The sequence below is a fragment of the Chelmon rostratus genome, chromosome 21, assembly GCF_017976325.1.
Source record: "Chelmon rostratus isolate fCheRos1 chromosome 21, fCheRos1.pri, whole genome shotgun sequence".
In the NCBI taxonomy this organism is placed as follows: Eukaryota; Metazoa; Chordata; class Actinopteri; order Chaetodontiformes; family Chaetodontidae; genus Chelmon; species Chelmon rostratus.
In genome coordinates, this window is record NC_055678.1 from 14,750,751 (window position 1) to 14,764,979 (window position 14,229).

General features: G+C 44.0%; 1 protein-coding gene across 1 annotated transcript in view; it reads left to right on the forward strand.

Moving 5' to 3' along the window:
• Positions 1 to 14,229, forward strand: part of LOC121624410 (cytohesin-3-like) — a 31,174-nt gene that overhangs the window by 15,189 nt on the left and 1,756 nt on the right. Inside the window, exons 5-12 of the mRNA XM_041962020.1 lie at positions 100 to 218; positions 2,884 to 2,964; positions 3,063 to 3,175; positions 5,657 to 5,805; positions 5,912 to 6,023; positions 10,051 to 10,127; positions 11,763 to 11,834; positions 11,933 to 12,087. Coding sequence (XP_041817954.1) covers positions 100 to 218; positions 2,884 to 2,964; positions 3,063 to 3,175; positions 5,657 to 5,805; positions 5,912 to 6,023; positions 10,051 to 10,127; positions 11,763 to 11,834; positions 11,933 to 12,087 — 878 coding nt within the window. The remainder of the gene's footprint in view (positions 1 to 99; positions 219 to 2,883; positions 2,965 to 3,062; positions 3,176 to 5,656; positions 5,806 to 5,911; positions 6,024 to 10,050; positions 10,128 to 11,762; positions 11,835 to 11,932; positions 12,088 to 14,229) is intronic.

Here is a 14,229-nt window from a genome sequence, read left to right on the forward strand (position 1 = left end):
AGTGGTCCGTCCACTCTCAGCCATGAAACCCCGTCATTTTCCATCATCCCTCCTCCATTGACACGAGCAGCCATTGTGTTTTCTCCTTTTCCTCTTTAGGGAATTCAGTTCTTGCTGGAGAACGACCTCCTGCAGCACACTCCCGAAGACATCGCGCAGTTCCTCTACAAAGGCGAGGGCCTCAACAAGACCGTCATCGGAGACTACTTAGGCGAGAGGTGAGACAGAGCATTTATCAGGCCGCAGGAGAAAGTCCTCCTCACATCATATTCATTCTCCCTCTGTGATTAGAGAAGGGAATTATGGGGCTGGATTTATTGATTAGTGAGGGAGAACATGATTGACCCCCCCAGCATGAGTCAGTGTGAGTGTGTTGTCATAGTCCACCCATGTGTGTGCTAGTAAAAGGGCGTCCAGATGCGCACATTTCACATTTCACGCCAGACTCCTGGATAATGAAGAAGAAGGGAAGTCCTGCAGATAGCGAGATGGATGGTGTCATCCGAGGGTGAGATGAGATAGTTAGACTTGCCGTATGAGGCAGAGGCGAACAGGGAAATGCACTGAATCAAAAACCAGGACAAGAGCTGCAAGTGAGTGCACATCAAAGCTTTAGTGTCCCAGATTTATTAAGCACCAAACCACAGCTTTGTTACGTTCACCTTAATTTCAAAGAACTCATCTTATTTTAAGTTGAAAATGTTTTGGTATGTGCGACACGTACCCTGAGAGTGTTGTGGTAATTGAAAGTTATCAGTGCTCGTTATCATTAGTTGTGCAAGCAGTGAAACCTATTATCAGTTCAACTTTTAGTCAGTCCTAACATTTACTGCTCTGAACACTGTGTGATGCTGTACCTTTAGCTTTTTAACATTAAAATTATTTGAACAGTAAGTGATGTATGTTATATTGTGGCAGCAGTGATGGTGCTTTGTTTCACAGCCCGTCCAACACTGAGATTTTTGCGTCCAGTACCAATATCAGTATCAATATCTGTAATAAGCCATGTGAGCTGACAAATATTGATCGATTTATCACTCTAGCTTGACTTTGTTTTGAATGTAGAGGGAGTGTAGAGATCTGGGTAAAAAATCTAAAATTTCTCAACAGGAAAATCTAAAAAACAAAAAGCATTGCGGGTGAGCTTCACCCTTTGATTGACAGGTGATCTTTGAGAAGCGCAGAGCAGAAAAAAGCAACAGCGATTAGCGCCACAAATGTCACAGGAGAAAATACCGCGGAGGAAATAAGAGGAGGCGGTGAAAGAATCTGCGTGTTTGGCCGCCTGCACTGCACACACTGATTCAACTGAAGGCAACTGGTGTTTTGCGTCGGTCACAAACCCGCTATTTTCTCTGCGGGAACAAGCCATGTTAAATGTGATTTTGCTTTCTGCCGGAAAAAAACGTTAAAGACCATACTTGTGTAGTAAAACAAGAGCTTGATTAAATGCAGGATTTCTGGTGCTGATGTTTTTAAGCGGACATACAAGAAAAGCTATAACTAAAACTTTAACTTTAAATTCAGCTCTCTTAACTATTTCCATGCAGGAAATCACATCATCAGCTGTCATTATTATCTTACTGGAGAACAGGTGATGATTGTGCATCAGTAGACAGATGCACAGTGTCAGAAACAATGAAACACACACACACACAACACTGTGAGTGATGCTGACAGTTGGGGAGGGGGACACTGAGGACTCCTCTTGTTGGCAATAGGCTTTATTCACGGTGGATCATCAAAGAGGCCACCTACCCAGTGGAAATCACACTAAATACAGGCTGAGGGTTTATACTTAGTAATTATCACTAATTGAGCTTATGCAAGGAGCAGGAACCTATGATTACATGCTGAGCAGAGAGGGAGGTGAAGAAAGGGGAAACAGAGTCGCAGTGGAAGAAAGGAATAGCTCGAAGGAGGGTAGATAGCAGGAGATTGATGCAGGCTGAGACGGTGATTGCCTCTTAATTTACGCCATCAGACCTTTTTATTGCTTTGTTTGACACATACAATACACTCACTGAGACACCTATGTGCTATTTTTTATTTCATTTTTACAAGCAGAAGGCCACATTCAGGTGTCTTTGTAATAAATAGAGCTATAGCAATAATCTTATATAAAATCCTCATAGAATAAGATTGATTTGATTTGGCTGCAGATGCCAGTATAGTGTACAATATGGTCACAAACACTCGGTGGAGAAGAAAAGCCCCCAGTCATCGTCCAAATAATCCAAGAATGTTATTGCAATACAAGTTTGTTGTTTGTTTCGTGTAAGCCGACACTCTTTGTACTCTCCTCAGTCTTTCCACTGCGTCTCTCCACAAAAAACACAAAACACTAAGTCTGAAAAATTCCTGGTTTCATTTTGAACAATACACACCACAAAGACAATACAGGATCAGGATCGCGGACCCTGATGTACAACAAACAGGATCAGAGAGGCTGCGACCGCAGCCGGAGAGCAGCTGTTGACTTTTCCTCCAAAAGCCCTCCGACGGTCAAACAAGCCTCTGACAAAAAGGAGCCTGTGTGGGTTTGGTTTTAGCTGTTTTTCATCTGTCAGTCGCACCGTTTCCCCCCCTCAGGGTGGAGAAACACTCAGCATTGGCCAGCTGTTTAAATTGCTTCCAGACTCCACGCTCAGTGCCCGGTGTGAATAAGGACACAAACACGTCAGGAATGCTGAGAAACAGGAATTCAGGTTGAGAAATGCTTTCATGGAGGAAATATGGTTTCCCCCACCCTGTCTTCAGGGTCCACATTGTGTTCAGGGTTATCTTAAATCTTCTCTGAGGTGTTTTAATGTCTCCTGGATGATCTTCTTGTTCTTGTGCTCTTTGAGATCGGATTTTTCTCACTTTCTTTTCTTCCACCAGGGATGACTTCAACATCAAGGTGCTGCAGGCTTTTGTGGAGCTGCATGAATTCGCAGACCTCAACCTCGTCCAAGCACTACGGTCAGCAGAAGGACAGCGTGCAGAAAAGAGTTACGATAGTTACGACAAGGACGTCCTGACTCACAAATTAAATGCCCCTCTTTTCCCTCCAATTGTAGGCAGTTCCTGTGGAGTTTCCGCTTGCCGGGTGAAGCCCAGAAGATCGACCGTATGATGGAGGCGTTTGCCTCACGGTACTGCCAGTGCAACCCCGGAGTCTTCCAGTCGACAGGTCAGACAATAAGCAGACTACTGTCATGTACACCAGTGGTTCCCAACCATACAGACCCCCACAGCCCTCTCAAATATGCCCCAGTGCCCCTTCATCGACATCACCTGTCATCTTTATTTCAATAGGTGTCAAAATGGATGTTATATAACACTATTAATTATATAAAAGTGGTTATTGTAGCAGTATTTTTCTCAAACAACTAAAAATTCAACATTTATGTCAGTTTGGTCAAGTTTGTGTTCGCACTAGTACCACTTTAAGGCAAAACCCAGATGTTTCAGCCATGTGGCAATTACTTTTTGCTAACTGTTTATTATCCATTGCCTACAGATATTTCCATAATTTGTCCATTATTATAACTATTGCAACTTTTTATCCATCACATCCATTACAGCTATTTATCCATTTCATTTGGCTATTCAATAGCATTACTCTAGCGATCTATACCATTTATTTAATTATTTTAGCTAACCGTTTAACATACCTTTCATCTATTTATTACTTTAAGATAAGCACTTTTAGCCAACACTTACTTATCTACTTATAGCTGTCTATTTCTATGTGTCTTCTACTTTTAGCTAGCTGTTAAGACTTCTCCAGTTTTCATGAAGTCTCAGTTACCACAGTGTTTACTCAGTGCAGATTTTTTCTCTTACAATAGTCAGGTTGTCTATGTGAGCCAAGTGAGAAATTCAATTTGTTGGACAAAGTCAATGCGCTGACAAGCAGCGAAGCCTAATGTGCCAACATAAGTACTGCCCGAGGGTCTGGGATGCATTCGGTGATGGCCTGTTTTTTAATGCATTCCAGTCATTAAGCCATAAGAGTTACTGTAACTGCAGCTCAATGAGGATTAACCACATCACAGTAAATACAGATCACAGTTCACTGCAGATGAGTTCAGAGTAAACAACCAGCAACAAACAAGGGGCATCCATTATTCAGGAAGACTCAACCTGGCTGAGTGATACATGGTCTTGTGATAAACAAAGCCTACAAGCACAACAGTCTGTAAATAAGTAAAGAGGTAAAGAGAGTATCCTGTCGTGCGCAAGATTGTTGAGGGTGCATGTGATCTCATAGAAGGATACTCTGAGTTTGTTCCCCGACTGCATGCTCAGACATGGAATTAGCAACTTTGACTGCTGTTAAATAAAATGTAATAATGAATGGTGGTAAAGCGACACACTGGGCAATATGCAGGAAAGCCTTACATGACACGACTTGTGACTCTTTCCGATGTTTTTCAGATACTGATTTCTGCCTTGTCACTGTTCATACCCACATGGTGCAATTTTCTCAGAGCTCTAACAGTGTTAATTAAATATTTTTTCCAGTGGCCCCATAATGTCTCACGCACAATCTGCACACAGGCTGGCACACATGTTTGTGTGCGCAGCAGTTGTGGGTGCAAGACGGAACGGCAGCTTAGAACCATGTGTGTCGCAGTAACCGCTCACTGAGCCCATAAAAAAACATAAAATGATCAGGGATCTTTAATTACCAGAGGAATGAGCCACCCGTTCCTGTCAGTGCTTCATCACGCTCATCATTTTTTGATTACACTGACATTCCTCTGGCAGTCACCAGCACCTCTCTCCCATAGGACACGCTGTGCGTAAATCTCCTCTATTTTTCATAGAGAATGTGTGTCAGCGGGCAGACAATAGGCAGTGCAGGACAGCCAGGACCAAAGTGTGTCAGTGAGAGGAGACAGACAGAGGGGAATGAATGATTCATTTACAGGCAGCCAGTGGCCCGTGTTCCTGAACATTAACACGCAGCAGAGAGGTTAAAGCCCCGTCTCCCCCCTTTACTTTTTTTTTTCACTCATACCACACACATTTTTCAAATGCAGTACTAATTCAGTATTTTAATTGTTTAAAAAACTGGCTTGTCTGAGTCTAAAAGTGATGTGCTGGTAAAAGAGAAACAGACTAAACCATGCTTTTCACTATGAAAATACATTCTTGTATCTTTCTCAGCCACAGAGAAAATGCCTTTAAGCAAATTTTATGTGTACATCTGCATTTAGAAGAATTACAGCTCACTTCCCGATGCCCTTTGCTATCTGTAACAGCTTATTTACAACAGCAGTATCTGTAGGAAGGAATGAAAAGAAACAAAGGTCATAATGAACGCAAAGTGTCACCATACGCTGACGATAACCTGTTATATGTATTGAAACCTGAAAATGTTACACCGCACAAGCTACAAACTCTTTGGTTATGGTGATTGTGTCTTTTTCTGTTATTGTTTGTTCCATCTATGCAGTGTTTTGCATTACATGAGTACTTTGTAGAACTCTCTGATCTCCTTTAGACCTGGTGGTAACATGCATTCTTCATATGATAACTACTGTAGACGTATAGCTGCATAGATCCAAATACAGATTGCATCTTAACACCAGGTATAAATGGGTTCTCTATGGCAGGATATACACTCTTGTAACACATTTGGTTCCCTTATTGATGCTTTCAGATACCTGCTACGTGCTCTCATTCGCTATCATCATGCTGAACACCAGCCTACACAACCCTAACGTCAGAGATAAGCCCCCCGTGGAGCGCTTCATCTCCATGAACAGAGGCATCAATGAAGGAGGAGATCTGCCAGAGGAGCTTCTCAGGGTGAGGGTTCCTCTGTGCTGTGCTCTGTCACACCTACTCCAAACGAAAGAGGCATTTCCTCCACTGTTTACCTTTCTGATTAATAGTTTTCCTCCCCCGCCTGCAGAACCTTTACGACAGCATCAAAAACGAGCCCTTCAAAATCCCAGAGGATGATGGGAACGATCTGACGCACACGTTCTTCAACCCCGACAGAGAGGGCTGGCTCTTAAAGCTCGGTATGTGCATTTGGAGTCACAAAAGTGACCCTGATTATGTTGATTTATGTCAGGAGAGCCTCAGTGTCAGTTTGAGGAGAAGTATCCTTCACTTCCCTGGTGATCAGTGTTTGTTTGTGTCTGACTTGTTTATGACGGGCTTTCAGGCCATACTGGAGGTCGACAGCTCTTGGGCAATAATGGCTGAGAATTGATGATTATACTACTTACTTAGAAATTGTTCATTTCAGCAGAATTTAACATTCAGTCTGTAACAGGAAATGATGCAGGGTACGTGCTCACAGATGTGAGCAATTCCGCCTTTGAAAGCTCACCATTTAGCTTTTAAACATGTTTTCCAGCAATTACGGGCCCAGTCACTCCAGTGTTTTAATCAAAATCATTTCATTTCAGAGGAACTGCTGCGATCAATGCGTTTTCTCACCAAGTACATTGATAAGTTAAAGAAAGCTGCCAATAGCTGCGTCACGTGATCCAGTTCGGTAGCACTGCTCTGCCTGAGAATAAACTGCTTCGTAAAGAGAGATGTGGCTTAGTTTTCAGGATTGTCTGTAGCTGTACCTCTTTCTCATCTAATCAGATGCTAATTCCTGCAGTTTTTTGTTTTTTTTACCTGTTCTTGCTGCTGATTGAGCCTGGGCCTGCAGAACACCAACAAGTTAGCATTGTCACTGTGAGCATGTTAGCATGCCTATGTCAACATTTAGCTCAAGGCACAGATTTGCATTAACACTGGAGGACAGAACGTGCATCAGCAACATTGGCATTGGCAGTGTGAACAATACACACTCAGCAACATTAGCACGACAAAGCCAAATTTGAGTTAGCTCGTGATTTCTGGCCATCAGGCGCCATTTTTGTCCCAAAGCTGCCCACCTTCAACATGGTGCTAAATAAGGTTATCAGGAGTGTCCTCTCTCTCTTCGTCCTTCATCTCGTGACCTCTCCTCTTCGTATCGTCTCTTCTTTCCTTCCTCTCCTCTCACTCGGAGCATGCTCCTCGTTGTGATTCTCTCTGGCATGGGGATTTTTGTGCTTGTCGTGTCTCTCGGAAATCTTGGTTTTTGTTCCCTCGCTCCCTCTCTCTAACCTTTCACCCTTTTCACCTTTTGTTCTGTTCTTTCATTCTGTTCTGTGATGGCTGTTCCTTCTTAAATCTCTGTATTAGGAGGTAGGTAACACTCCTTCCTCCATCCTCCCGGTTCATCACAGCGTGCCCTCATACTGGCATTGGCTGCCATCTTCTCCTTAGCACACCGGGGCCCCTGAACACGCTAGCCGCCTCATTTAATTGGCTCATTCAATCAGAGCGTTATTGGGCAAGTAAGAACAGCATCGTGAGGTGATTTGTGGTTATTTCATTCCAAGGCAAAGCGAGTTGGAGGTCAGTGATCTCTCTCATTCTGCATGGGGATTGGCTGCATTTCTCTTGTGGCTCTGGAGGAGGCTGCACGATGCACAGGGCCCGTCCTGGTTGGTGGATATGCAGAGCAATACTTCTCCTTAACCCATAGAAGATAGAAGATTGCTCACCTCATCAAAGCACGGTGCCACTATTATCCCGCCTCTCTTAACACAAATGTAGCATGATGACAGGATAAAGAAGGAAAAGTCATGTGCGTCATTGCCATGAGCAGATAAGCAAAGTGCTTTTAGCTCCTGTAATGTTAGATTATAATCATTAGTGACAAGGCGAGTTTGAAACAAGTGCACATTCATTAAAGTTATTTAAACCGATTCTTTAGAGGCAAGATGTACGGTGAGCATTTTACTCTGACCAACTGTATTTACTGTAGTTGCAGTGCGTGCAGTATTACAGTGCAGTGGAGATTAAGGGTGCTTTTACCTTTGAGTTCACTTTCATATTGATCAAACAGCTGATTTTAATTATTGTTTAAAAGAATAGTGCAAAGTGCAATAGTGCACATGTGAGAGTGGTGTCGATCTTCTCTGCTAACTTTCAGCGAGAAGATTTAAAGCTTTATTTGAAACTTTCATATGACAACCTTTAAAACTTTAGCAACTCAACCAAACGACTGCATCAAACTCTTCAAAATGAAACTGCTGCATGCTTTAGTAGCAATAACGTGTGCTGCTCTGACATTAATTGCGCTCACTTCCTCGTGGATTCCCTGAAACAAAGCAGAGGTCAGCTGAACAGGTCACCCCATGCTCTGTACCGTTAGAGACCGCCCTGTGCGTCATGCAGCTCCTGTGACGACGTCTGCCAGAACACACAGTCATGCTTGAGCTTCAGTGAATGGGCTGCCGGAGTCTGCGCTGTGGGAATGCGCACCGACCACTGCGTGGCTGCTCATGCAGTGAAATAAAGCCCATTTCCATTCTTCTCCCTCTGTCGCTGTCCTACAGGCCTCTGCACCTCACGCTGCTGCTTCTCCTCGTCCTGTGCGGACCCCTCTTTTCTTTCTCCCCTGCTCTCTATCCCGCCAGCTGCACTTGCCACATCATTTCAAGTCCAGTTTTTTCCCACTAGTGAATTCATTTTAGCTGCATCAGAGGAGTCCCTGCTTAATGAGAAAGGATTTTATTTCAGCTTGAACTCTGCTGGCCTGTCAGGTAGTTCAATATGACGTATTGTGGCACTGCTGTGAGGCTGAACTCTCATCACACCACACTGTTAACTGGGCCTGAGCCTGCTGTTATGCCTGAATCCATCATCATCCAGTGTGAACAGCATGTCATAAGATTCGGTTATTCAGACATTCTTTCAGTATTTTCCGGAAGGCCTCCTTTCTGCAGAGGCGTCACACACACAGCACCTCTGCTGGTCATGTATTCACATTGTAAAATGGTCAAATTCAAATTCTACTAAGCACATAAGATGACAAACATCCCATTTAATGCACATTTAGATGAGATAGCTGACCAGTCAGTGTGCAGTACTGTGCCTGTTCTGCATGTGAGGACCTCAAAGTCACTCAACAAATTACACTAATGGGAAGCAGTTTTATCATGTTCAATAAACAAATTCTGAAAATTAAGTAATGCAAGACTTTTAGCTCGCACAAAGTTTTGATCCTTCTCATATTTATTTGTCCTCCCTCCCTGAACTGTTTAAATAAACAAGTGAATGGCAAAGCTGCATTAGAAACACGCAAACATGGAAGGTCCTGCAGCAGAAATCCTTAATAAACGACAGGTTCGGAGGATAAAAGTAAACATATGGCTAAAAGGGATAAACGGCCAATCCAGGCTGCCATGACTGCAGCAGAGTGAAACTTACATTTTATATTTTCCCAACAACCGGACACTATATGTACATGCTTATTCCATTTTAGTGAGTAAAATGCAGCGGTTGCAACTTAACGTAAACATGCCTCATACATAATGGAGATGCTGGATTTTACCGTAGCTAGCAGTATACAACGGAAATCTGGGTCAAGTGAACATTACATATTGATTACATCAGTAACGGCTGCTGTTCTCGTCCTGTAAAGTCAGCAAACGCGCCATTATGGTGCACATATTGCAGACTGTACATCGCCATCAGTCGCATTATGTTCTTTTGATTACATAGGTAAATTACTCATTGCATCACTGATGGTGTAATTAACAGAAAATCCAGTAATCCCAATAATCTACTTTTATCTGCTGATAGAGGCAGATGGAGAGATTGTGTCTCTTTATAAGGAGGCGAGATGTCCTCATATTATTCCTACATTTAGATGTTTAATTGTACCCGCTCCTGCTTTAGTTGTCACATGTACAGTATGTGGTGTGTACATGTCTGGGAACAGTTTTTCACAAATTTCAAATATAATAGTTTTCACAAGCCCCCCCCCCCAGGATTGCTTGCCAAGCCCTCAGGCATCGATCTCCTGAGACTGGGAGGGGACGCTGGAGGGAGCATCCAGCCTCTGATTGAGCCTAATAACGCAGAGAGCTAATGATCAGAGCCAGATGTGGCACGTGGAGCTGAGGTCTCCTGCAGGTTAGCCTCCACATGCACAAAAAACGCCGTCACCTCTTCAGCTTGAGCTCAAACGGTGTGTGTTTGTCTCCGCAGGCGGCCGGGTGAAGACTTGGAAGAGACGGTGGTTCATTCTGACCGACAACTGCCTCTATTACTTTGAATACACAACAGTAAGTCGGCAGATTGATGTGCGCTCGTGTGTGTCAGGAGGGACTGCATCATACCACATGACTGCTAGCTATCTAACTGTAACAACAACAGTTTGTAGTGTTATTGGGGGTTTTGTGCTGAGACACTGTTGCTTGGCTGAAGTATCCACTGGTTGCCCAGGCGACGACAATCACAGCAGGGTCTGCACCCAGCCAAAAAAATGGCCAGCTCATAAACCTTCTTAAAACCAAAATGAGGTGTTTTTACGCACTGATTTTTGCATGGTTTTTGTAATATTTTTGAAGGCTCCGGTCTTGATGCGAGGCTGACATACTACACAAACATGAGAGAAATATAATATAACATCTTCCTTTGAGAATCTCAATAAATAATATCTAGGCAGTCTAGTCTGTGTGAAATAACATATAAAGTGTGACAGGATTATAAACAAAGTGGAAACATTAAAAGTACATGTAATCTGTGTGTCTCACATACACACTAAGACACACACACATGCACACGGTTAAAGACAGAGGTCTTTGCCTCCTGGCTCTGCCTCTTTAACAGATGCAGCCCCTTTGACCTAAATGAACCCCACTCCAGCAATTAACATGAGGCATCATGGGAAACATCTGCAAAGTCTATGGCACACATCTGGCCCCGCTAAGCCGCAAGCCAAGTGCCTCCCCCAACCCGCTGCCTGTCGCCCCCTGCTTCACCCCAGCATCCCCGTTTCTGAGAACATCCCCCCAAACACACGCACACACATGCACCAATCCTTCAGCATACACTGCAGCGGGTGCACACACACACACACACACACACACACACACACACACACAGCCAGCTGTGAGCAGCTGTCCCGGGGTGTTTCCTCCCCCCGCTGTGCCCCCTCATTAGTAGGAAGATGACAAGTAGGACACGGGGCTGTTCCTCAAGGTTCCCCCCAACACACACACACACACACACACACACACACACAGACACCCCTCACATCTGGCCCCGCAGACAGAATAGCAGTCGCTGGAGGATGGAGGGTGTAGGGTTACGCCTCCCTCGGGTGCTGTCCCCTACGTGACCAGAATGAACAAAAACCTCCAGGGCGCTTTTATCACCACCTTGATTTTTGCTTTGATTCTGTCAGGCTCAGTACATTAAGATAACAGTCAAGATACTTCAACTTTCTGACATTAGTTTTCCGTTTTCTAATTTGCAGCTGTTCCAAACCGTAATTTAAAATTGCTTTGAATAATGGGAGACCTGCTGGGGAGGGAGTCGTCCTGCACCAGCCGCATGTGGAGAATGAAGTTGTTAAATGTTGGCAATGTGAAACGAGATGATAAATCTCCAACACATTTTACACCAAACAACAATAAAACAAACTGTTGGTTTAATGTTTGCCATATACATTGTCTTAGTTTAGCATGTTAGCATGCTAACATTAGCTAATTAGAACACAAAGAGCAGCTGTGTTTTGCAGCTATTTGGTCAAAACCCAAAATACCGGACTCACTGACATTTTTATGATGGTCCTGGTCCTGGATCCCGCGCCCTCATCACACACTGATTTTGCCTTGTCCTGGTCCTGTCTAAAGAGACATGTACCCAGTGATGCTGAGTATTGTCTTTGTGTGTGTGTGTGTGTGTGTTTCCAGGATAAAGAGCCTCGTGGGATTATTCCTCTGGAGAACCTCAGTATCAGAGAGGTGGACGAGCCCAGGAAACCTGTAAGGAGCAACTCCTGATGCTGTCTCGTCCCTCTAAATCCATCCTAATCTTCTTTAAATTCATACAGGGGACATAAACTTTGTCTTTGTCTCGCCAGAACTGCTTCGAGCTCTACAACCCCAACCACAAGGGTCAGGTGATCAAGGCCTGCAAGACCGAGGCGGACGGGCGGGTCGTCGAGGGCAACCACGTAGTGTACAGGATATCGGCCCCCACGCCAGAGGAGAAGGAGGAGTGGATCAAATCCATCAAGTAAGAGACGTCGTGTTAGTGTGGATCCATTTACACTGAGAGGGCACTTAGCCAACGCCGGGCTGCTCCCATGTGACACTTTCTCATGTCTGACCTTGACTGTGAGACCCCAACACACACACACACACACACACAGCACACAGAGCTGTGAGCTTGATGAGAAATGTGCCGACCAGCACAAATGCACACACACACACACACACGCCAGTGACTAAACGTGACTCCGTTTCTCACACTTCCACACAGATAACACTCAGTGGTGATTTCTGCTGTGCTGGATAAGCTCACTTCCCTTTTGATTAGGGCTCAGCAAGCAAAGAAACACACACACACACCTACTCAGCCGCACTCTTCGAAGTGTTCTGGCAGCCTTTACACCTGAACTGTCATATCCAAATGTTGCCTTGTTAAACAGGAAGGAGGGTGGAGGTGCAGCAGTAAATTGGGCCCAGCGGGTCATCGATCAGCTCGCTGGTTATCATCCACATAGCTGCAGCTTCACCGGCGAATACGATCAATATCACAGCAGAAATCATATTACGCAATACTTTCACGCTCTAATGATATTAAAAAACCACTTAGCATTGACATATGTGTATCCATTAATGAAAGTGATGGGTCTTTCGGCTAAGTTACTGGAGATCTTGTTCGGGTGATGCCGCTTCACGTACAGTTAAAACGATCAGAAGCAGGAGAGAGGTGGTCATTTTTCTTGGTTTGGGAGCTTTAGCCGATTGACCTTCAGATGACTCACTGTCTGCATCACATATTTCACACCCCTGCTGCAGGCCTCAGAGTGCTTTTAGCGTAAAAGCACTGATGTGAAGCAGGAGTCTTGGTGTTTTAGCCCAGTCGCACATCTTCCGGCCACTGTTGGAACAATAAAGATCGCAGGTCCGACTCAGCGGGACACTCAAACACACTCTCACCTGACTCAGCTGCTGGGGCGGCAGACTGACCTGTGGTCGGCAGGTTCACACACACACACATATAGACACACATTCATCTGCAAGGCTGGAAACTGCTCTTGTGGTAACCGTTCTGTGCACATACACCCATATAAGACGGGTGGTCTCAGCATGCCCTCTGTTTCGCAGCGTTAGTCCCATCCTCGGTGTGTCAGCAGTGGTGGAAAGTAACTAAGTACATTTACTCAACTACTGTAGAATTTCGAAATGCTTATTGTTTACTTTAGTATTTCCATTTTATTCAGCTTTACCCTTCCACTCCACTGCATCTCAGAAGCAAATATTGTACTCTGCAGTCCACACTCCATACATAATCATACCCTTTCTGTGTTGTGAAAACCACGAATCTCCAGATTTGGTGATTTTGAATTGGAATTTTTCTGCTAAACTGTTGTTTTACATGCTTCTTAAGATAAATAAACTATTTAAACCTCCCTGGATTAGCTGCTAAATGCATTGTCACAAAGATGAAAACGGCAGGTCTGCAGGGTTAATCCAGCTACAGCAGATTACAGCATTAAAGGAGGAATCTGCTGTAAAATGCTGGTTTTCTGTGATCAAAGTCCAAAATTTCCCTTTGTCCTCCTTTTTTCACATTCGATAGTACTAAGTGTTAATAACTAGCACGCTGTTATGTTTGCACGCCTCCTAAAATATGCAGGGCTGAGATTTAATAGCTGTTGCACTTTCCTGTGTGCAGTCTGTTTGACGATTTTCCCCTGTGAGATGGCTTTAAATTGACTAGCTGACAACATTTTTGTTGCATTACTGTTGTTTGGTGGGTTTTGTTTTTTCTGTGGATAAAAGAAATAATGAAACCCTGAGCTATTTGTTGCCCGTCAAGTGGATTTTGATTGAAGAACAGGTTTCAGAGGTGCAACAAATCACTGTAAATGTGTCGGTGTTGATTGTTCAGAATCAAAGCAAACGGGCATATTTCTAGATCCCCTGGAATGCAGTGCAGACACAAGACATGACATATTTTGGGTAAGATGCACTGACTGATAGAGACATGACAGATTAAGGTCAAGTTAGAACACTGAGTAATTACCGGACCTCGTCCCAAAATAGTTCTGGAATGCTCTAAATATCAGAAATTGATCACATTATGGTGTTTTTCTTCTCTATATAGCAACAAATTTAGACTGGTAATAAAAATACATGTTCGCACAAA